Raw genomic sequence first — 25,489 nt, forward strand, 5'->3', positions numbered from 1 at the left:
TAAGGCTACATATATTACTATGGGCTATTTTCAGCCCTTTCTTGGGTAGCTTATCAGAGTAGACATAATATGGAAAAGAGCAAACAAAGCAAGAGAAAAAAATATACATTCAGCAGTCCATTAATCAGTTGGTGTGTGTGTGTGCTGCTACGAACCCATAGGCGTGGCTCTCTCATCCCTTCCAGGCTTTTGGGAGGGAGGTTTGACAATGAGCCTGTCATAGCGGAGGTAAGCAATATCCCCACGCTCTCTGGCAGCTTTCATGGCTGGGATTTCCTCTTCTGCGCACAGCTTCAGGATTGTCCTCGTTGATGAAGATATACATTCCCCTCAAGTTCTTTGCTCCTTCCAGAAGGGCTACCTTGTCCTTGAACCTCAGGAACTTCACCACTATCGGCCTGGGCCTGTCACCTGGGCCGGTGATGGGTTTTCCAATTCTGTGGGCGTGCTCTACCTCAACCTTCCTGTGGTGCGTCTTCAGTTTCTCCGAGATCATTTCTCTCACTTTGTTCTCAGACCCCATCCAGGTCTCATGTGGAGATTCTGCAATTCCGTCCACAACCATGTTGTTCTACCTTGATTGTCCCTTAAGATAATCAGATTTCTCTGTCATTGTTATCATGGATTCACACACAGAACTGATGTACTCTCTCAATGATTTACAGATTGCTGTCATCTTGCCGTTCTCCTGTTTAAACTCATAGCTGACCCTGGGAGAACTACAAACTGTTCTTCAGGTCCTGGATCTGCCTTGTCAGGTCGTCCTTTCTTTAATTAGTTGACTCCCCCAGTATTTGGACAAACACTTAAAGCTCTTTTCTTGTTGTTGTAACAACTGCTTGTAGAACTCTTTTTGTTTGTTTTAAAGATCCTTCACCTGTGATAGAGAGACACCACTGTCCTCAACGGTACTCCTGCCGGCTTTGGTCGTTGTCATGGTAGGAATGTAGGTTATGCTGTTACTCCTTGCATTTCCAGACAGGATAAGTCACAGGGAAGATTGAAAACAACAACAAACAGCAGGGTTCTAGCCAGCCACAAGCCCGGGACAATCCGTGGTCCCAGCCACAATGACTAACTGCATCGTGGGCTGCATTCAATCCCTCAAGAAAACCCCCCTAGCTTGATAGGCAGCTAGCTAGCAGCTAGGCTAACTGTTACGCCAAATAAGTCCTTAGACCCGGCCTTGGTCGGCAGGATCATTGAGAGTAGCAGTCCCAGCAACTGATGCAACCGCATTGCGGTACCAAACTCAAAGGTAGCTAGCTACTAAGAAACCTTTTAATACACTTTCAAAAGAGCAAACTTTCCAAAACAACAAACCGAGCTCTCCCTCGTTCCGCGTTCAACAGGAAGTGAATCCCATTGCTCCCGTTATTGGAATAAGTGGTCCTTGACCCTGACTGAACTGATCTAATTCTCTAAATTAAGTCTCTGTAGCACAGAGCTTTAGCCTGCCTGCCTTCCTGACAACTGGCGCACAGTAAAATACACAGAAGGAGACGGAGGACAGACCCTTTACCATACCTACACCCTGTCATTAAGTACCACAAAACACACATCTATTGTTAGCAATCAGTTAGCTAATGTTAGCCGTTGATTGGCTAGTGTTAGCTCTCTGTTGTTAGCTAGTGTTAGCTATCAGCTAGTGTTAGCTCTCGGTTAGCATTAGCTTTCAGTTAGTGTTAGCTATCGGCTAGTGTTAGCTATCAGCTAATGTTATGTATTGACTAGTGTTAGCTAGTATTGTTAGCTATTGTAGTGTAGTGTTAGGTCTTTTAGAAACAGCCTCGATCCAACTTTTGATTCTCCCCATGTGTTGAGTTGAAGTCACTTCAAGGCCTGCACGACTCTGACACTTTGGTCATGGCTGAAGAATGCTTAGGTCTCATATGCTGAAGAAGCTGTCACGCGGTGCCAGTGTGTGCTGCTCTGAGCTCTCACTGAATGATTGCGTGTCTGGGAGTTTTGGTCTTTAGCTGGTCTATGTGTGTCTGGTTGTGCACTTAGGTTTCTTGAGTACACTTACAAACCTCGTACTTAAACCTCATTGGTTTGAATGATTTCTGGTCAAAAGTAGTACACCAAATAGGGAAAAGGGTGCCATTTTGGACACAACCTAAGGAGTTTCTTCCTCTGTTGTTGTACAGGCGTATCTCCATGGCGACGCCCCGGCAGCTCTTCAAGTCATCCAACATGACCCAGCGCTGGCAGAGGAGGGAGATCTCCAACTTCGAGTACCTCATGTTCCTCAACACCGTCGCAGGTCAGCTTCCCTTCTCCTCCCTTTCCTCCTCTCCCTTTCTCCCTCTCCTCTATGCTCTCTCCCCCTCATCTTGGATGGATCCATGTTGTTGTGTTGAGCCGATCACCTCTTCTCTCCATACCCAAAATCTCGTCATCTATTATTCTACCATGATGAATGTAGTGTATATTGTTGTTGACTGGCTGTTCAAACATGCCAGGACCTACAGGTAACCTACAGGTAAGTTGTCTTTGTTTAAGGAGTCGAATGCTCTCTTCAGTGTTCAGTTCACTCCTAAGCAGTAGTATTGTTAGTACTGTAGGTAGCCTCACTTCGCTGTTCATGTGGAGGAATATGACTGACTGTTATTTGAAGCAATAAAATAAGGAAAAAGGAAGCAAGAATATTGCAGATCACACATCCCCTAGGATAATTAGGGGTTGTGTGTGTGTGTGTGTGTGTGTGTGTGTGTGTGTGCATCTTTGTCGCCTCTGATCTGAACTGTGACTAACTGGAAGACGAGAGCTCCTGCCGCACCACTCCTCTCTGAGAGGTGTCACATCCCTCGCTCGCTGCAGATTCATGCATATTTATATTTATCTGTGGCGTGAGTTCGATACATTATTGTCATCTAATTAGATGTACGGCAGACAGAAAAACATGGTGGAAATTCATAAAAAATGTGTGGTAATGACCTGAGCTGCCAGAAGTGTCAGAGGAGCTGGGGTGGAAGACAGGAGGGAGATGGAGGCAAGAGGAGGAGGGGTGGTGGAGGAGGAGAGGAAGAGAGGGCGAAAGGTGTTAACATGCAGCCAGTGCTCTTCTAATTAAACACTATTCTACTGTTATTAACATTCTGACATGTCAGAGTGTGTGTTGTGTGTGTGGGTATCATCCTGACACTTCAGAACAGGTTGGAACTCTACCCACAATGCATCTCCTCCCTACAACCTCGCACCCACCTCACGCCCCTTACCTGTCTTTCCCTACACCACCACCCTAGAATAGCACTGGAACATCTGCCCACACAACACTACCATCCCTATCCCCCTACACTCTTACACCCTCACCCCTGTCTCCTCCATACACCCTCACACACAAGACCCCCCTCTCCCTCCTACACCATCACCCCAGAACAGGAACAGGCTACAACCGTGTTAAATCTACTCACACCGTTATCTCTCCAAGCTAATGTCTAGGCTTAAGCTCAGTGGGCTAATGCAGTCTTGTGACATGCAGTCTGTCAAAGTAGCTCTGGGAATTAGCTGTGTGGATCACCCCGGGGCATGCGTGTGATTTTAGATGTGTAGCATCCATAACACCCTGCCCTTACCCGAACCCACTATCATATCATATTGTATATACATTTACATGTTGGTCATTTAGCAGACGCTTGTCACGCCCTGACCTTAGTATTCTTTGTTTTCTTTATTATTTTGGTTAGGTCAGGGTGTGATGAGGATGGTATGTGTGTTTTTGTCTTATCTAGGGTTTTTTGTATGTCTAGGTGTGTGTTTCTAGTCTAGACATATGTAGGTCTATGGTGGCCTAGATTGGTTCCCAATCAGAGGCAGCTGTTTATCGTTGTCTCTGATTGGGGATCCTATTTAGGTTGCCTTTTTCTAGTTTGGTTTGTGGGTTATTGTCTATGGAAGTTGCATGTCTGCACTCATTGTTTATAGCGTTCACCTTTGTTTTGTTATTTTGTTAGTTTGTTTAGTGTTCTTCGTGTTCATTCGTCTTACATTAAAAGTATGTATTCACATCATGCTGCGCTTTGGTCTCCTCACTACGACGTTCATGACAACGCTGTTATCCAGAGTGACCTAAAATCTCCTTAACCACTCTAACCCTAACCCAGCATCATAATGTACCATTCACAACACCCAGATCTAACCCTAATAATTCTAATTCTATCTATACATCACAGCAGCAGGAGAACCACCCTTCCAGTAAACTACATTAAACACTCAGTGGCCATCTTATTTGCTGTGGGAACCTCTGTGTCCTAATCAAGTACATTATCATTTGGGTATGACATGTTTCTGTCAGAGGAAGTAAGAGTAGCCCCCAGGGGCACACAGAGGATGGGAGTCTAGGGGGCTGGGAGGCTAGGGGACTGGGAGGATGGGAGGCTAGGGGGCTGGGAAGATGGGAGGCCATGGGGCTGGGATGAGGCTGGGAGGCTGGATGGCTAGGGGCTGGAAGGATGGGAGGCTAGGGGGCTGGGAAGATGGGAGGTTAGGTTTGGGGCTTGGATTAAACTACATTAAACACTCAGCAGCCATCTTATTTGCTGTGGGAACTACTGTGTCCTGTGTATCGTACATTATCATTTGGGTATGACATGTTTCTGTCAGAGGAAGTAAGAGTAGCCCCCAGGGGCACACAGAGCTGAGAGGTTGGGGACAGATCAGAACATTGTAGAGCAGGGAAGCTAGAAGGTTGAGAAGCTATCGGAGGCTGGTAGTTTGGGGAAAGAGCAGAACATTGCAGAGTAGAGCAAAGAGGCTGGGAGGATGGGAGGCTAGGGGGCTGGGAGGTTAGGGGACTGGGAGGTTTGGAGGCTAGGGGGCTGGGAGGATGGAAGGCTAGAGGGCTCAGAGGATGGGAGGATGAGAGGCTAGGGAGCTGGGGGGCTGGAAGGTTGGGAGGCTAGGGGTCTGGGAGGTTATGGGGTTGGGCGGTTGGGAGGCAAGGGGGCTTTGAGGATGGGAAGATAGGAGGCTAGGGGGCTCGGAGGATGGGAGGCTAGGGGGTTGGGAGGCTAGGGTGCTAGGAGGATGGGAGGCTAGGGAGTTGGGCGCTGGAAGGTTGGGAGGCTAGAGGGCTGGGAGGATGGGAGGTTAGGATGCTGGGAGGGTGGGAGGCTGGGGGCTTGGACGTTAGGGGCTTGGACGTGTTTCAGGAAGCAGACTGCTGCTGTGTGACTGATGGCTCTGTAAAGATGAAATAGCTGTAGTGTTTCTCTTTGTTGTAGCCTTAGGTCAGGGGTCATCTTTCATTGAGGTATGTGCGCACGCGTGTGTGTGTGTGTGTAACACCGTAGTGTTGTTAGAAGTGAAGTGGATTGCTGTTTAAACTCTAAACCGTCAGTTTGGAGTGCAGCATGGAAACTTCTCTGTCTACAAACCAAACAAAACTCACCTCAAACCAAACACCTCTCACAGTGCTGCACATCCTCTCACACCAAACTAAGAAAAGGGTTTTTTAATGACTATCTTGCAGTATCTTGGATTTAATTCAAATGTTTTATTTTGTTTAAATAGTAGTTTGTTTAATAAAACGATTGTGTCAGTGTTGATAGTGGTCTACTGTCCTGTTTGACTGGATGTTGTGGGTCTGTTGCTAGTGTGTAATACTGCTCTATAATCAGTTGTTGATATCACCCCATCACACCCATAGTTCTGTTCTCTGATTGGACCAGCTCATATTAGTGTCTTCTGATTGGACCAGCCCATAACAGTGCTTACTTATTGGACAGCCCATAGCAGTGTCTTCTGATTGGACCAGTCCATAGCAGTGTGAAATTAGAGAGGACTTGTGGCGACTTGGACGGTTGAGGAGCTCCTCATGGTTCTCATGGCTGAGTTAGGGTTCCATCTGAAAATCATCAAAACCATTTTCCTGAAGAGGAAAACTAAGCTCTCACATCTGGCAACCCTCAGTACAGCTGCATGTGGGCACCGCCATGACTGAGGTATCCATGGTAACCTCCACGGGCTGTCCAATCAGGAGGCTAGCCTGACGGTGTCACATCAGGCGTGTTCAACGACAACACAGTGACCAGGAGGACAGATCTATATCTCTGTAATTACATATATAACACAGAATACATATAGACACTACACATACTACATATACACACTGAACACACTACATATACACACTGCACACACTACATATACACACTGAACACACTACATATACACACTGAACACACTACATATACACACTGAACACACTACATATACACACTGCACGCAATACATATGCACACGACACACAATACATATACACACTACACATACACAATACATATACACGCTACATATACACACTACATATACACAGTACACATACACACTACATATACACAGTACACATACACAATACATATACACACTACACACACATACTACATATACACAGTACCTACACACACTACCTACACATACTATATATACACAGTACACACACACTACATACACTCACTACATACATACTACATATGCACACTACACATACACACTATATATAAACACTACATGTACACACTACACATACACACTACACACACACCCTTTGCTCCTAACCATGGACGTATTCATTACGGAGACCGTTTACGAAACAAACAGAAGCAAACCGAGCAAAACGAGAGTTTCTATTGGACAAATTCAGGTTGGTCCCTCCCCATTTCATTTGATTTGCTTCCGTATAAGAAACGTTGAACCCCAACCCCAGACTGGCCTAATATACTCATCAGGATCAGGCAGAGAAAGGAAGAGCACACCAACACACAGACACACAGTCAATCAATCATCAATCCCATTTATTTATAAATCCCTTATTACATCAGTGGATGTCACAAAGTCCTATACAGAAACCCAGACTAAAACCCCAAAGAGCACGGTGGCTAGGAAAAACTCCCTAGAAAGGCAGGAACCTAGGAAGAAACCTGGAGAGGATCTGAGGGGCTGTCCAGTCCTCTTCTGGCTGTGCCGGTGGAAATTATAAGAGTACATGGCCATTAAGGCTAGATTGTTCTTCAAGATGTTCAAATGTTGATAGATGACCGCAGGGTCAAATAATAATCACATTGGTTATAGAAGGTGCAACAGGTCAGCAACTCAGGAGTAAATGTCAGTTGGCTTTTCATAGCCGAGCGTTCAGAGGTCGAGACAGCGGGTGCGGTAGAGAGAGCGAGAGGGATAGAGGGGGTCGAAACAGAAGGTTTGGGATAAGGTAGCAGGTCCGGTGAACAGTTGTGGGTTCCATAGCCGCAGGCAGAACAGCAGAAACTGGATCAGCAGCACGACCAGGTGGACTGGGGACAGGCAAACCCAGGAGTTGCCAGGTAGTACTGAAGCATGGTCTTGGGCCTAGAGGTCGACCGATTCATCGGAATGGCCGATTAATTAGGGCCGATTTCAAGTTTTCTTCTCTCTTTTTTTTACACCTTTATTTAACTAGGCAAGTCAGTTAAGAACACATTCTTATTTTCAATGACGGCCTAGGAACGGTGGGTTAACTGCCTTGTTCAGGGGCAGAACGACAGATTTTTACCTTGTCAGCTCGAGGATTCAATCTTGCAACCTTACGGTTAACTAGTCCAATGCTCTAACCACCTGCCTCTCATTGCACTCCACGAGGAGCCTGCCTGTTACGCGAATGCAGTAAGAAGCCAAGGTAAGTTGCTAGCTAGCATTAAACTTATCTCTATAAAACAATCAATCGAACAATCATAATCACAAGTTAACTACAAATGGTTGATAATATTACTAGTTTATCTAGCGTGTCCTGCGTTGCGCATTCACGAAAAAGGACTCATGTTGCTCCAACGTGTACCTAACCATAAACATCAATGCCTTTCTTAAAATCAATACACAAGTATATATTTTTAAACCTGCATATTTAGTTAATATTGCCTGCTAACATGAATTTCTTTGTGTCACTTCTCTTGCAACAGAGTCAGGGTATATTTAGCAGTTTGGGCCGCCTGGCTCGTTGCGAACTGTGTGAAGACTATTTCTTCCAAACAAAGACAGCCAACTTCGCCAAACAGGGGATGATTTAACAAAAGCGCATTTGCGAAAAAAGCTCAATCGTTACACATCTGTACCTAACCATAAACATCAATGCCTTTCTTAAAATCAATACACATAAATATATATTTTTAAACCTGCACATTTAGCTAAAAGAAATCCAGGTTAGCAGGCAATATTAACCAGGTGAAATTGTGTCACTTCTCTTGCGTTCATTGCACGCAGGGTGGCTGTTGTCGATGTGTTCCTGGTTCGAGCCCAGGTAGGAGCGAGGAGAGGGACGGAAGCTATACTGTTACACTGGCAATACTAAAGTGCCTATAAGAACATCCAATAGTCAAAGGTATATGAAATACAAATCGTATAGAGAGAAATACTCCTATAATTCCTATAATAACTACAACCTAAAACTTCTTACCTGGGAATATTGAAGACTCATGTTAAAAGGAACCACCAGCTTTCATATGTTCTCATGTTCTGAGCAAGGAACCTAAACGTTAGCTTTCTTACATGGCACATATTGCACTTTTACTTTCTTCTCCAACACTTTGTTTTTGCATTATTTAAACCAAATTGAACATGTTTCATTATTTATTTGAGGCTAAATTGATTTTATTGATGTATTAAGTTAAAATAAGTGTTCATTCAGTATTGTTGTAATTGTCATTATTACAAATACAATTTAAAAATCGGCAGATTAATCGGTATCGGCTTTTTTGGTCCTCCAATAATCGCTATCGGCGTTGAAAAATCATACTCGGTCGACCTCTACTTAGGGCACAGGTCCTCCGGGAGGGGAGAGAGAGAGATAGGAGAATTAGAAGGAGCATACTTAAGATCACACAGTACACCAGATAAGATGGGAGAATTACACCAGATAGGACAGACTGACCCTAGCCCCCTGATACATAGACTATTTAAGCATAGCTACTGGGGACTGAGACAGTGGGGGTCGGGGGTCGGGGGACACTGTGTGCCCTGTCCGACGATACCCCCTGACAGGGCCAACCAGGCAGGATATAGCCCCACCCATTTGACAAACCACAGCCCCCACACCACCAGAAGGATATCAGAAAACCACCAACTTACTACCCTGAAACAGTGGCATGTCTTCATAGGCTTCCCCAAAACATTGACCAAAATAAATAAATAATAATTTATATTTCGTCTTGCAGCGCCCCTCTGTCTCTGAATGTGTAGCCCATCTATCTGATGCTGTCTGGTCAAAAAGAGTAGCATATTGTTGTCGCCCGTGGCATTGAATGGGAAGCCAGCAAGGATTTGGCTTTCCTTGATAAAATAGCCAATCACCGTTGAGCTAAACTGAGTGAGCAAGCATTTTAGCCAGGTAGTCTAGGACAACAAAAACTAAAAGCGTGTGTACTGTATGACAGAGTCATAGACCATTTCAGAAACATGAAAGAGAGGAGAATGGCATTGGCGTTTTTCTACAAGTAGGGTGAGTCAACACACGCACACACACACACACACACACAAATCAGGACCATGGACATACACATTATATTTTGCTTAGGTTGATCGGACATTTTAGTTGTCACTGTATTAGACTAAGCATAGGTGTTTTGATGATGTGCTGAAATAGTGGAGGCAGCTCCTGTTTTCTTTGCGACTTTGCGCTAACTTTCCGCTGTTCTACATCAATAGTTGTTTAGTAGTCCGAAAATGTCAAACGGATGTTGCTCTCTGGTTTTGTGATGAATTTATTCTTCCACTGTGTCTTTTTATTGTCTCTGCCTTTAGGCTTATATATCACAGTGTCAAGGCATATGAACTAACAGGTTATAGCGCAAACAATGCAATTATCACAGCACATAGGTTTTAATATGGCATTTTTCCCCTGGCTTGGCTTCACCAGTGATTTTACCCACGCACTGCTACTGCCCTGAGACAAGGCAGAGTATAGCCCACGAAGATCTCCCCCACCACACGAGCCCGAGGGGGGCGCAAGACCGAACAAGAAGATAACATCAGTGACTCAACCTCAAGTCGAGTTTAGCGGAAAAAAGCCTGGCACGACCTGATGCACCCCCCTTAGGGACGGCATGGGAGAGCACTAGTAAGCCAGTGACTCAGCCCCCGTAATAGGGTCAGAGGCAAACACACACACACACACTCCCACACTGCTCCCATACTAAGGCCTCCCCACAGAGAGCAGAGTGAGAACTATTTTAGCGGTGGTGTCACCCTCCCAGACAGGAAGTTAGTCTGTCAGAAACAGGAAGCTGGCCTGAAAGGAGTCTGATGGAATGCTCTACTGGAATGTTGCATGCTGGGTCCCCAAAGTAACCTAAGCCTCGTGTGTACCCCGCAGTTCTCCCCTGCGCCCTGCAGTCTCACACATCCTCCCCCGCCCCACCTCATCCCCTCCTCTTTCCTCTCACAGAACTTCTCTAACAGATCTCTGTCTGTCTCTCTCTCTGTCTGTCGGTCTGTAGGGAGGACCTACAACGATCTGAACCAGTACCCGGTGTTTCCCTGGGTTCTCACCAACTATGAGTCCGAGGAGCTGGACCTCACCCTGCCGGGCAACTTCAGAGATCTCTCCAAGGTACTGTCATCCTGTGATACACCCTGGGTGAGACTGGAGGAGAGGGGGAAGGAGAGGAACGGTGGGGGAAATTGAGGAGGAGGGGTAAGGACAGGAGGGGTGAGGGTCTCAGTCGGCAGAGGGATTTCCATATTAAGGCCCATGCAGGCTGGAAGAGAAAGCCATCTTGACTGGTAAATAATGCAGACATCATAATGCAGACATCATAATGCAGACATTAAGTGCTCAGTCTGAACCCAGCGCTGGAATGTAGAGAAGGAGCTGATAGTTTAACATCCTAAGTGTCTCTGCTCTGTTTGGTACTGTATCGCCTCAGCACATAAACTGAATGTTCTAGTGTCTTTGCTCTGTTTGGCATGGTACTGTCCTCGACTATCAACTGTAGGAGAGTTTTAAGTGTCTGTATGATGAGGGCTTCTGGCCCTGTTTAACTTCCTAGCAGAGCTCTCTCTTGCTCGCTCTCTCAACTCACAGACTCACTGACCTGAAAACAATCGCATTCCTGTCTGAGCTTTCCTTCTCTCTCACTTTGTCACACCCTCCTTCCCCCGTTCCCGCTCTTCCTCAAAGTGCCGACTCCCTGACTCTCTCTGAGCTCCGTTTTCACAAATGTTTTTTTATACATTTTCACCTAAGATCCCAGACAAGTGTTTGCTAGGGAGGAAGCAGAGGGACAAGCAGGGTGGCAGGTAGGCAGGGAGGGAAGGAAAAGCAGGAAGGGGGGGTATGGAAATGAGAGAGGTTGCTGAACTCACGATGAAAACAAGAAATAACCCCAACCAAAGCACCCTGGTAGGTATGTGTACTGATAATGTCAGTGAATACACTTCCCTCCTAACAGATGTCTGTAAGGGTAGTCTCCTCTCCACCTGGTTCATAGCAGTTTCACCCAGCCAGTCTATAAAGTCACTGTGTGAATATTTCTACTCAGCCCTGTTGGTGATCCAGTATAATCCAGTGTTCACTCTGGCAGCAGGTCTACAGTAAGACACACAACTTTCCTGTGTCTTCCTGCTGTCGTTTTAGCTAATGTAACCCTTTGGCAGATTCAGTTTGTACACAGCCAGGTGTGTGTGTGTGCGTGTGTGTGAGAGAGAGAGCCCGAGCCCTCTGGCCTGTGGAGACAGTTATGTATTGTAATGTATTCCAGTGACATCCTCCCATGCTGTTTACAGGCTGATCTGCCTTCATTACCTTGAGTTCACAGGCCTCTCTCTCCTGACAGTTGTCCTTGGAACCCCAGGGCTCACACACATCTCCAACCCCAGGGCTCCTACCTCCAGACGTACCAGCAACCGAAATGAACTTGAATGAAGGGGCTTGAGTTCTCACACATATAATCAGATTAGACAAAGAGCAGGGGAGAGAGGAAATAGGGAGGAACTCGGAGAGAGAGAGAGACTGTAAGTGTTCTGAACGGAGTCATGTAAAACCACCAAACCACTAAAACATCTTTACGTCCCAAATGGCACCCTATTTCCTATATAGTGCTCTACTTTTGACCAGAGCCCTATAGGGTGCTGGTCAAAAGTAGTGCACTATGTAGGGAATACGGTTCCATTTGAGAAGCAACCATCCTGTGATATTTTGTCCTCTCACTCAGCTGCTCACACCATGGGGTCACGTGACTACCAATCAGGAAGTGGGTGCCAGTACCAGCAGGCTAAATGTCCTTTAGCTCCTGGATGATACGCCACTTAATCATCTCACACGCCTGCAATTTACCTGCTGATCAGCCAGCCAGTCATCCGTGTTAAATCCAACTGAACAGAGTGTTCTCTGCCTCAGGGCCACAGTGGAGCATTCCTACTGTCAGATCACAGGGCACACACAAACACACACAACCATACACACACACCCTCCATGTCAGCGGTACAGTGGTGTGGTGGAGCGGTTCATTAGGTTTTAATGATTATTTCCTGGTGACTGACAGGTGGCTGATGGGAAAGGGAAGCTCATCTCCTCATAGCTGTTAGTTGATGGAGTGGAAACGCTGATAATCCTATATGAAGGCATACTGAGCGTGTTCTGCTTAACAATCTAAAGGTTTATCATGGCTGTTGTTCTACCTGTTTTTGTGTGTTTCTGATAGGAAGTGATGTGATGTGACTCTGTCAAAACTTCTCTCAGAGAGAAACAGCCAAAGCTGTGACGTGACAGCAGACATATGTACCTGATCTACTTTACCTCCTAGCTACTGTTATGAAACGGAGAGGGAGCTTGTCCATACAGGTCTTCGGACCCGCGGCCTTATGAACCAGAGCCCTTCACGTTTTCGATGGCTCCAAGAAAGCTAGCTCACTTGGAAGAGAAATTATATTTACATTTAGGTCATTTATAGCAGACTTTTTCATACTGGTCGCCCGTGGGAATCAAACCCACAACTCTGGCATTGCAAGCACCATGCTCTACCAACTGAGCCACACAGGACTCTAGTGTGCTCATATGTGTGCATATGTACAGTGTCTTCAGAAAGTATTCAGACCCCTTGACTTTTCCACATTTTGTTACGTTACAGCCTTATTCTAATTGTTTGCCTCAGCAATCTAAACATAATACCCCATAATGACAAAGCGAAAACAGGTTTTTAGGAATTTGCTCCAGGTTTTTAAAAATTTGCTCCAGGTTTCCTCCAGACGTGATGCTTGGTATTCAGGCAAAAGAGTTCAATCTTGGTTTCATCAGACCAGAAAATCTTGTTTCTCATGGTCTGAGTCCTTCAGGTGGCTTTTGGCAAACTCCAAGTGGGCTGTCATGTGTTTTTGACTGAGGAGTGGCTTCCGTCTGGCCACTCTACCATAAAGGCCTGATTGGTGGAGTGCTGCAGAGATGGTTGTCCTTCTGTAAGGTTCTCCAATCCCCACAGAGGAACTCTGTCAGAGTGACCATCGGGTTCTTAGTCACGTCCCTGACCAAGGCCCTTCTCACCCGATTGCTCAGTTTGGCCAGGCAGCCAGCTCCAGGAAGAGTATTGGTGGTTCCAAACTTCTTCCATTTAAGAATGATGGAGGCCACTGTGTTCCCAAATTTTTCAGTACCCTTCCCCAGATCTGTGCCTCGACACAACCCTGTCTCAGAGCTTTACGGCCAATTCCTTCAACCTCATGGCTTGGTTTTTGCTCTGACATGCACTGTCAACTGTAGGACCTTATTTAGACAGGTGTGTGCCATTCCAAATCATGTCCAATCAATTGAATTTACCAGAGGTGGACTCCAATCAAGTTGTAGAAACATCTCAAGGATGATCACTGGAAACAGGTTGCACCTGAGCTCAATTTCTCATAGCAAAGGGTCTGGATACTTATGTAAATAAGGTATTTCTGTTTTACATTTTTAATACATTTGCAAACATTTCTAAAAACCTGTTTTCACTTCATCATTATGGAGTATTGTGTGTATATTGACGCGGCAAAACATTTATTTCAAATCAAATTTTATTGGTCACGTACACATGGTTAGCAGATGTTATTATGAGTGTAGCGAAATGCTTGTGCTTCTAGTTCCGACAGTGCAGCAATATCTAACAAGTAATATCTAACAAATCCACAACAAATACTTAATACACACAAATCTAAGTAAGGAATGGAATAAGAACATATGGATGAGCAATGTCAGAGCGGCATAGGCTAAGATGCAATAGATAGCATAGAATACAGTATATACATATGAGATGAGTAATGCAAGATATGTAAACATTATTAAAGTGCCATTATTAAAGTGGCCAATGATTGCAAGTCTTTATGTAGGCAGTAGGGATGCAACGGTACAGTGGGCCCACGGTTCGGTATGTATCACAATGTATGGCCACGGTACGGTTTCGGTATCTTTATATTTAAGAAAAGTGTGCGCTGGTATGACTCTCATACAGGGGACAAGTTTGAACACGTTGCACTTCATCTCCCAATCCAGTACATAGTGAACCATCACAGTGAGGTAGCTTCCAGTACATAGTGAACCATCACAGTGAGGTAGCTTCCAGTACATAGTGAACCATCACAGTGAGGTAGCTTCCAGTACATCGTGAACCATCACCGTGAGGGACATTCCAGTACATAGTGAACCATCACAGTGAGGTAGCTTCCAGTACATAGTGAACGTGAGGTAGCTTCCAGTACATAGTGAACCGTCACAGTGAGGTAGCTAACACTACATAGTGAACCGTTACAGTGAGGTAGCTTCCACTACGTAGTGAACCATCACAGTGAGGTAGGTTCCAGTACATAGTGAACCGTCACAGTGAGGCTTTGAGTTGCTCTGGAGGTCCAACTATCAGTGGAGAGAGCTAGATAGGGTGTCTGTGTCAATTAGTTTTCAATTTCTCTCTGTGATGTTTCATAGAGTTTGGGAATTACTTTGCTGCTGAAATGTGTGCGGGAGGGGATATTGTAACGCGGTTCAATTGTTTTCATCAGTTGACGAAATCCCGAGTCCGTAACAACCGAATAGGGCTGCAAATCTTTGGCTATGAATAGTCCCACTACTTTCGTTATTTCTTTATGAATTTGTCGCAAATTGTTTTTGGAAGGCAGCAGTGAGAGATTGTGTTTTCGCTAACGAGTGGACTCCTTGCTCCAGCTCCACCTGCAAGGGATACGGCCGGGTGATGGCGACGTAAATGACACATCATGTTAGAAGTGTTTCCACTCAAGTAGCTGACAGTGGCAAAGCAATGCTTGAAGACTGTACTTTGTTTGTTTATGGTCTTCTTACCCTCGTCATCATAATTAACACTGGATCCAAAATGTTCCCACACAGCAGTAACTCTTCAAATTAGCTTCTCTCTGTCTCGCTAGCACTTGCCATTGTCACATTGGAGCTGAGAGAATATTTGTTTTTAGTTTCCCCTTTCTTCATGGGGCCCCTTTAGGGAGGTTTTCTACTGAGAGGCCTTCCTGTGACATCAGGTGCTCTAGGTGTCCTGGAGGGCAGGTAGTTTGCCCGCGGTGATGCGTTGTGCAGGCCGCACCAGCCTCTGGAGAGCCCTGCGGTTGGGGCCGGTGTATTTGCCGTACCAGGCGGTGATACAGCCTGACAGGATGCTCTCAATTGTGCATCTGTAAGGGTTTGTGAGGGTTTTATGTGACAAGCCAAATTTCTTCAGCCTACTGAGGTTGCACCTTCTTCACCACACTGTCTATGTGGAAGAACCATTTCAGTTTGTCAGCGATGTGTACGCCGAGGAACTTTAAAACTCTCACCTTCTCCACTGCTGTCCCGTCGATGTGAATAGGGGGGTGCTCCCTCTGCTCTTTCCTGAAGTCCACAATCATCTCCTTTCTTTTGTTGACGTTGAGTGAGACTCCGAGAGCCCTCACCTCCTCCCAGTAGGCTGTCTCGTCGTTGTTGGTAATCAAGCCTAATACTGTTGTGTCGTCTGCAAACCTGATGATTCAGTTGGAGGCGTGCATGGCCACGCAGTAATGGGTGAACAGGGAGTACAGGAGGGGGCTGAGCATGCAGCCTTGTGGGGGCCCAATGTTGAGGATCAGCAAAGTGGAGATATTGTTTCCTACATTCACCACCTGGGGGCAGCCCGTCAGGAAGTCCAGGACCCAATTGCACAGGGCGGGGTTGAGACTCAGGGTCTCACGTTTAAGGGTGAGCTTGTATGGTACTATGGGTACTATGGTTCTATGGTGCTATGGTGTTGAATGCTGAGCTGTAGTCAATGAACAGCATTCTTACATAGGTATTGTCCAGATGGGATAGAGAGGTGTGAAGTGTGATGGCGATTGCATAGTCTGTGGACCTATTAGGGCGGTAAGCAAATTGAAGTGGTTCTAGGGTGACCGTGGAGGTGATATGATCCTTGACTAGACTCTCAAGCACTTCATGATGACAGACGTGAGTGCTACGGGGCGATAGTCATTTAGTTCAGTTACCTTTGCATTCTTGGGTACAGGAACAATGGTGGCCATCTTGAAGCATGTGGGGACAGCACACTGGGATAGGGAGAGATTCAATATGTCCGTAAACACACCAGCCAGCTGGTCTGTGCATGCTCTGAGGACGTGGCTAGGGATGCCGTCTGGGCCGGCAGCCTTGCGAGGGTTAACACGTTTAAATGGCTTACTCAAGTCGGCCATGGAGAAGGAGAGCCCACTGTCCTTGGTAGCGGGCCGTGTCGGTGGCACTGTATTTTCCTCGAAGCGGGCAAAGAAGGTGTTTAGTTTGTCTGGAAGCAAGACGTTGGTGTCCGCGACGTGGTTGGTTTTCCTTTTGTAGTCCGTGATTGTCTGTAGACCCTGCCATATACGTCTTGTGTCTGAGCCGTTGAATTGCGACTCCACTTTGTCTCTATACTGACATTTAGCTTGTCAGATTGCCTTGCGGAGGGAATGACTACTCTGTTTGTATTCTGCCATATTCCCAGTCGCCTTGCCATGGTTAAATGCGGTGGTGCGCGCTTTCAGTTTTGCGCGAATGCTGCCATCTATCTACGGTTTCTGGTTAGGGTAGGTTTTAATAGTCACAGTGGGTACAGCATCTCCTGTACACTTCCTTTATAAACTCATTCACCAAATCAGCGTATACGTCGATATTATTCTCTGAGGCTACCGGGAACATATCCCAGTCCGCGTGATCAAAACAATCTTGAAGCGTGGATTCCGATTGGTCAGACCAGCGTTGAATAGTCCTTAGCACTGGGTACTTCCTGTTTGAGTTTCTGCCTATAGGAAGGGAGGAGCAAAATTGAGTCGTGGTCAGATTTGCCGAAAGGAGGGCAGGGGAGGGCCTTGTATGCATCACGGAAGTTAGAATAACAGTGTTTTTCCAGCACGAGTGCTACAGTCGATATGCTGATAGAATTTAGGTAGCCTTTTTCTAGATTTTGCTTTGTTAAAATCCCCAGCTACAATAAATGCAGCCTCAGAATATATGGTTGTCACGTATACTCGCTCTAAGGCCTCTTGGTCATCAGGCCAGGATTATCCTGTTTGGGCTGCAGGGGCAGTATTAAGTAGCCTGGATAAAAGGTGCCCATTTCAAACGACCTCGTACTCAATTCTTGCTCATACAATATGCATATTATTATTACTATTGGATAGAAAACACTCTCTAGTTTCTAAAACCATTTGAATTATATCTGTGAGTAAAACAGAACTAATTTTGCAGTAAACTTCCTGACAGGAAGTGGAAAATCTGAAACCGATGCTCTGTTCTAGGGCCTGCCTATAAATGTCCTTGATATATATCAGTATACATGCACTTCATACGTCTTCCACTAGATGTCGACAGGCAGTGAGAGAAGAAATGGAGTGTATAACTTGATCTGGGGTCGAATAAAAGCTCTTTGTATGACGTGTCACCAGTTTCCTGTTTTCTGGAGAGCGCGTGAAGGGACCTGGTTTTGCCTTCTGAAAGGCTGTCGTTATATCTCCGGCTTTGATTTTATTTGATACATGTGACAATATCATCGTAAAGTATGTTTTTTCAATTTAGTTTTATTAGATTACTGAAATTTTTTCGGGACGTTAGGCGTGTTGCTTTGTCTGCGTATGATCAGGAAGGAGAGCTTCGCGCCACTTTGCTAGCTTTCCGTGCTAATTGACTGGAGAAGAGGACATTCTAAATCCAAACAACGATTGTTCTGGACAAAGGACCCCTTGTACAACATTCTGATGGAAGAGCGTCAAAAGTAGGACCCATTTTATGATGTTATTTCATATATCTGTTGTACATTTGTACTAGTAGTTTGCGGCCAGGTTTTGGGCACGCTCTCACCATAACGTAAACTGCATATCGTAATGCAGTTATTTTTAGAATTCTAACACGGCGATTGCATTAAGAACTAGTGTATCTATCATTTCCTATACAACATGTATTTTTTAGTTAAGTTTATGAATAGTTATTTGGTCAGAATATGTGAGTGTCAGAAAAATATCCGGACGTTGTGGGAAAAAGATGCTACGTTAGCACAATGTATAACCACTGATTTCAGCTCTAAATATGCACATTTTCGAACAAAACATAAGTGTATGTATAACCTGATGTTATAGGACTGTCATCTGATCAAGGTTAGTCAAAAATTATATATCTTTTGCTGGTTTGTTACGATCGCTAACTTTTGCTGCTGGGGAATGGCTTGTGTTTCTGGCTTTGTGGTAAGCTAACATAATGCTATATTGTGTTTTCGCTGTAAAACACTTAAGAAATCGAAAATATTGGCTGTAATCACAAGATGCCTGTCTTTCATTTGCTGTACACCATGTATTTTTCAGAAATGTTTTATGATGAGTATTTAGGTATTTGACGTTGGTGTCTGTAATTACTCTGGCTGCTTCGGTGCTATTTCTGACGGTAGCTGTGATGGTAGCTGCAATGTAAAACTGATGTATAGCTCAAATATGCACATTTATCGAACAAAACATAGATTTATTGAATAACATGTTATAAGACTGTCATCTGATGAAGTTGTTTCTTGGTTAGTTTGGTTGGTTCTTGGTTAGTTAGGTTGGTTTTGTGCATGCTACCTGTGCTGTGAAAAATGTCTGTCCTTTTTTGTATTTGGTGGTGAGCTAACATAAATATACGTGGTGTTTAAGCTGTAAAACATTTTAAAAATCGGACATGTTGGCTGGATTCACAAGATGTTTATCTTTCAAATGCTGTATTGGACTTGTTAATGTGTGAAAGTTAAATATTTCTAAAAAGTATATTTTGAATTTCGCGCCCTGCACTTGAGCTGGCTGTTGTCATAAGTGTACCGACCTCGGGCTTGCAGCCAGAAGAAGTTATCCTGCACACATGTCACCATGATCTCGCGCACCAGCGCGTCATGACACTCACCTGGACTCCATCACCTCCTTGATTATCTTCCCAATATCTGTCACTCCCCTTGGTTCTTTCCGCAGGTGTTATTGAGTCTGTTTATGTCGGTGCGTTGTTTGTGTTACGTGTTTGTTTTTAAACACTCACTCCCAGAATTTCCTGATTCTCAGTGCACATCGTTACAGAATAACACCTCACCTAAGGGAAGCATCAAGTAGTGTGTTTTTTTTTTGTCAGAGTAAATTACATCGGTTCCGGGAACCGCCACAGGCTCCCATGTCTCTGCCGGATCACCAGGCTACCCTGCCTCATCGGGCTTTCATGCCTCTGCCGGATCGCCAGGCTCCCCTGCCTCAGCCAGCTTGTCAGGCTTTCATGCCTCCGCCGGATCGGCAGGTTCCTCTGCTTCCACCGGCTCGTCAGGCTTTCATGCATCCGCCGGATCGCCAGGCTCCCCTGCTTCCACTGGCTCGTCAGGTTCTCATGCCTCAGCCGGATCGCCAGGCTCCCCTGCCTCAGCCGATCTATCAGGTTCTCGGGCCCCAGCTGACTCGACAGGTTCCCGTGCCTCAGCTGGTGTGATAGGTTCCTGCACCTCAGCTGGTGTGATAGGTTCCTGCGCATCAGCAGGGGTGACCAGTCCGCTCCTGATCCCCAAGTTCGTCGCCTTTGATGCCGTCTTGTGGCTGGAGCCACGCGTTGGGGAGGGGGTACTGTTCCGTATACTCCCTCTCCGGCCTCTAGGTCATAACTAACTTTGTTATTCAGGGACTGGACATTAGCGAGTATATACTCGGAAGCAGTGGGTGGTGTGCGCGCATCCGAAGTCTGACTAGAAGACCGCTCCGACTCCCTCTCATCCGGCGGTGTTGTTTTGGGTCGGCCTCTGGAATGCCCTGGGTGGTGCAGACAAAGGATCCGCTTCGGAAAAGTCCTATTCCTGGTCGTAGTGTTGGTAAATTGACACTGCTCTGATATCCAATAGTTCTTCTCGGCTGTATGTAATAACACTTAAGATTTTCCGGGCTAACAATGTAAGAAATAATACATAAAAAAACAAAATACTTCAAAGTTTCCTAAGGACCAGAAGCGAGGCAGCGAGGCAGCCCTGTCTGTCGGCGCCATTTAGAATAACGTAACAAAATGTGGAAAAAGGGAAGGGTCCCTACTCTATACTACTCCCTCCTTTCACTTGCGTAAGCAGGGTCACTACACTACTATGCTGTATTTAACAATGTGACGTTATCTTAATTTGCCTTCTCTGCTTAGTTACTAGTAGCAAATCCTGATGTTTTTAAAAGAGTTAACAAAAGTTTTTGCTGAAAAGTTTGTTCATGTCATAGCAAAGGTTAGCAATGTAGCTAGCTAGCTGCACAGACAAACTCGCATAGACAACTCTGGAGATTTAGTGGTGCTAGTCGTGCATATCACCCTTTACTGTATCAGTGTTTTATAGACTGCTACTGAACTTCAGAAAACCTATACCATAAGAGAAGCCACCCGAACGAAGAACTCTGAAGAACTAGATTGTAGCTGTTCAAGATGCTTCTTCTGACAAGCCCAGAGAGAAAACAAGTGTGACTCTTCCTGCACTGTACTATGATGTCATTTCTTTTGAAATATAAAATGCCGTATGTGTGTCTCCTTGGGAGTTAGCCTAGATATTACCACAAGAACTGCAGAACTTTCTCTTGCTCTGTGTTTCACACACTCACAAACACACTCCTCTTGGATCCTCCACTTTGGGGTCTCTACTCTCTGCAGTCAGAGAATGATCCTAATTACATGTGATGAGTGGTTTATCTAGTGTAGCATGTGACAGCCCTATAATCCAGCAGCTAGGTTTGATCATGTCTTGTTTGGTGGTGGAGGTAGGTATCACTAGGTCAGGTGTTATTTATGGGAGTGAACTCAGAAGGAGCTAAATGCAGAGCTGTCTAAAGCACTTGTTTTTATTGTCTCCTTATCATGTCCTAGATTTACATAATCACCTGATAATAGATAGCTGGTGATTACTGTGTGTTAAAGGAATGGTAGAGGATACGGTTTGTTGTCACTATTCTACTCCACTAACCAGCCACGGAAGGGGGTCCAATATGGCACCCTATTCCCTATGTACTGTAGTGCACAACTTTTGACCAGGGCCCTATATCCCCATCTCCCACCTAGTATCTATTTTAGCACATTAGCTTGCTAACATTAGCATCGATAGTTCCGTCAATTAACCTTAAGCAAATGAGTTGTTAGTACAATCAACACACTTGACATGCCTGGTTGCTTTAAAGTGTGTTTATGTCAAGAAATCAATAAAATACCACATTGTAGCAAAGTTATCTAGGTAGCTAGCTGTCGCACATCAACAACAAAGAAGGTAAGAGTATAGCCAGAAATGGATGTTGTCTTGTTTGCGTGAACTAGCCAAAAAATAATTGTTACCCAAATGGACCCTGGTCAAAAGTAGCATAAAATATAGGGAATAGAGTGCCAGGTTGCTGGTGCTGCATGCATGTGAAAGGCTTAGAGCTTAGAAAGCTCTTATGGCCACTTAAGACCCAACACTATCTACCATGTTAATAGCTTTTTAATGTCTTACTAATGAGCTAGTTTAACAGGCTAAAGCCCCCTTATCTTTTTATAGGCTAAGAGCTGTCTGTGGGTGACAGAGGAAGCCGATAAGATGTAATGGACAAGACACACGATTTAACATGTAGAATAGTCTGGAAATGAACAGAAAATGACAGCAGATGTTATGTGGTCAGAGGCGATATGACTTCCATCTGCTGCTTTTAACCGTTTGTCGGTGAGGTTTTGTCCTTAAGATACGACATCCATCCTGCTGCTGGGTTTATAAACTATTCATATTGACAGTCGGAGTCTCTCAGTATTTTGAGTTCTTGGCTAGCTATGAGACCACGTTAGCTATGAAACCACGTGTCACGATTGTCTTGCGGTGAGAGAGAGGACCAAACCGCAGCGTGTGAAAAATACATTCTCTTTATTTAGAGAAGAGTGAAACACGAAACGAACACTTATAACAAAACTAAACAAAGCTACAAATGTAAGTGCAATACAAAAACTACAAACGTTCTACATAGACAATTACCCACAAAACCCAATGCCTATGGCTGCCTTAAATATGGCTCTCAATCAGAGACAATGAACCACACCTGCCTCTAATTGAGAACCAATCTAGGCAGCCATAGACATACAAACACCTAGACAAGACACTGACCCATTTAACATACAAACCCCTAGACAATCCAAAAACACATACATTCCCCATGTCACACCCTGACCTAACTAAAATAATAAGGAAAACAAAGAATACTAAGGCCAGGGCGTGACACCACGTTAGCTGTGAGACCATGTTTTTTTTGTTTTTTCTGCAGGTAGATCAGCTTTAAGATTCTAGCTTCCATCAATGTAATTGTCTGCATCACTTCCAATCCCCCATAGATTGTTTTGCAAATATATACAGTACCTGTCAAAAGTTTAGACACACCTAATCATTGCAGGGTTTTTCTTTATTTTGACTATTTTCTACATTTATTTGGACTGCAATTTCTGAGGCTGGTAACTCTTGTAACGGCGGTCCTCCTCCTCTACATCTTCGGAAGAGGAGGAGTATTGAGGGAACCAAGGCGCAGCGAAGTTTGAACACATATTTATTTAACAAAAACAATAAACGATCGTGAAGCTAAATAAACGATGTGCACACACAGGCTACAAACGTTTAACATAGACACGAACTTGTAAAACTAACAAAATAACAAAACGGTGTAGACAAACCTATACGACGAACTTACATAAAACAACAAGAACGCACGAATAGGACAATTAGACTACACAAACCGAACAAACCGTAACAGTCCCGTATGGTGCAAACAATTACACAGACACGGAAGACAATCACCCACAACGAACACTGTGACAACGCCTACCTAAATATGACTCCTAATTAGAGGAACGCCAAACACCTGCCTCTAATTAAGAGCCATACCAGGCAACCCAAAACCAACACAGAAACAAAAAACATAGAATGCCCACCCAACCTCACGTCCTGACCAACTAACACACATAACAAACTAACATAAATAGGTCAGGAACGTGACAACTCTAATGAACTTATCCTCTGCAGCAGAGGTAGCTCTTGGTCTTCCTTCCTGCCGGTCCTCATGAGAGACAGTTTCATCATAGCGCTTGATGGTTTTTGCAATTGCACTTGAAGAAACGTTCAAAGTTCTTGAAATTATTCTGATTGACTGACCTTCATCTCTTAAAGTAATGATGGACTGTCTTTTCTCTTTGCTTATTTGAGCAGTTCTTACCATAATATGAACTTGGTATTTAAACAAATAGGGCTATCTTCTGTATACCATCCCTAACTTGTCACAACACAACTGATTGGCTCAAATGCATTAAGAAGGAAATAAATTCCACAAATGTACTTTTAACAAGACACACCTGTTAATTAAAATGCATTCCAGGTGACTACCTCATGAAGCTGGTTGAGAGAATGCCAAGAGTGTGCAAAGCTGTCATCAAGGCAACCGCTAAAAGCATTTCCAATGCTCTCACCTCAATTTGCTTTATATATAGCTATTAAAAAAACTATATATATCTTAATTTCCATCATTAACAATTAATATGGCTGAAAAATCTAAAATCGAACATATTTTGATTTGTTTAACAAATTTTTGGTTACTACATGATTCCATATGTATATAGTTTTGATGTCTTCACTGTTCTACAATGTAGACAATTGTAAAAATAAAGAAAAACCCTTGAATGAGTAGGTGTGTCCAAACCATTAAAAAGTACCATAGTAATTGAGTGTCCATGATATTTGCAATGCAACTAAGTAACCCTCCAATTGTTCTCCACTATTACACCCTCTAAAGCCCCTCCCCATCCCAAGTTGGGTTGTCATCCCAGTGACCAGCAGGCCACCCCCGTCCCCCCGGATCACTAGGGCCCCCGAGAGGCCAGAACAGAAGCAGATCCACCGCTAAAAGCATTTCCAATGCTATCCCCTCAATTTGCTTTATATATAGCTATTAAAAAACTATATATATCTTTATTTCCATCATTAACAATTAATATGGCTAATAATGTTGACAGTTGACAGGATTATTGACAGGACAGGTTGACAGTTGACAGTTGACAGGATTATTACCTATAACCAGGATTGCCATTGCATTACATTTTTGTCAAGCAATTATTATATTAACAAACAATTATTGTGATTCATCCTATATTGCCTCTAACATCCTTACCCCTAGCAACAGATGTGGGATACACACACACACACACACACACACACACACACACACACACACACACACACACACACACACACACACACACACACACACACACACACACACACACACACACACACACACACACACACACACACACACACACACACACACACACACACACACACACACACACAAACCCCTTTTCCCACAATCAACTATAAGCTCAAATGCTCAACTGTTGTTACATCCCAGAGCACCAACTCAAAAAAGGACTTGATTTACGAATGCATATACAGTTACAACTGTTTGAGAAAGCATGCAAGATTGAGCAAAATTGGCAAAAATTGGGAGATTTCACCATTGTCAAGTCCTAGGTGATGGAGATCGGCTACACCACCTTCCCCTGAAACACACACACACTGGTCCCTCGTTGTGACCATTTTCCCAAGCGTCTCTGTGCAGTCAGACCTTTGATTATTTTGTGCAACCAGGGTCACAATAATATGCACCCTCTCTGATTGTCCGAGTGTGACCCCCTTCCCATGGGTTACTGCAGCTAGTGTTGCCAGCACTGCCACTACCTGGGTGGGGGTACCCCACCGGGAGACACACCGGCTACCTACAAGGTCGTAAAGGTTCTCATTAGCAGCTTTGAGAATGTCCTTGTATATTATGCTCTCCCATCAGGGGGCTCTGGCTTTGTAGGACCAACCCTGCCAGGCAGGCTCAGAATCTTGAGGGGGCGGTGCTGCTCTAGTAGGTCTCTATCCACATTCCTCAATCTGTTTTGGCTGCAAATAGGCAACTTACAGTATGCCCATGAAACAGATAAGGACTTTAGTGTATGGGTCGCTTAGGTGGGTGTCTAGGGTAT

The 25,489-nt window shown here is 44.6% G+C and overlaps 1 protein-coding gene across 4 annotated transcripts in view; it reads left to right on the forward strand.

Moving 5' to 3' along the window:
- LOC129832130 (neurobeachin-like) overlaps window positions 1–25,489 on the forward strand; it is a 319,438-nt gene that overhangs the window by 250,516 nt on the left and 43,433 nt on the right. For all 4 annotated transcript variants that reach the window (XM_055895922.1, XM_055895923.1, XM_055895924.1 and 1 more), the window contains 2 exons: window positions 2,151–2,266; window positions 10,467–10,579. In XM_055895922.1, the coding sequence (XP_055751897.1) occupies window positions 2,151–2,266; window positions 10,467–10,579 (229 nt within the window). The remainder of the gene's footprint in view (window positions 1–2,150; window positions 2,267–10,466; window positions 10,580–25,489) is intronic.

Source organism: Salvelinus fontinalis, chromosome 33 (genome assembly GCF_029448725.1).
Source record: "Salvelinus fontinalis isolate EN_2023a chromosome 33, ASM2944872v1, whole genome shotgun sequence".
Taxonomy (NCBI): Eukaryota; Metazoa; Chordata; class Actinopteri; order Salmoniformes; family Salmonidae; genus Salvelinus; species Salvelinus fontinalis.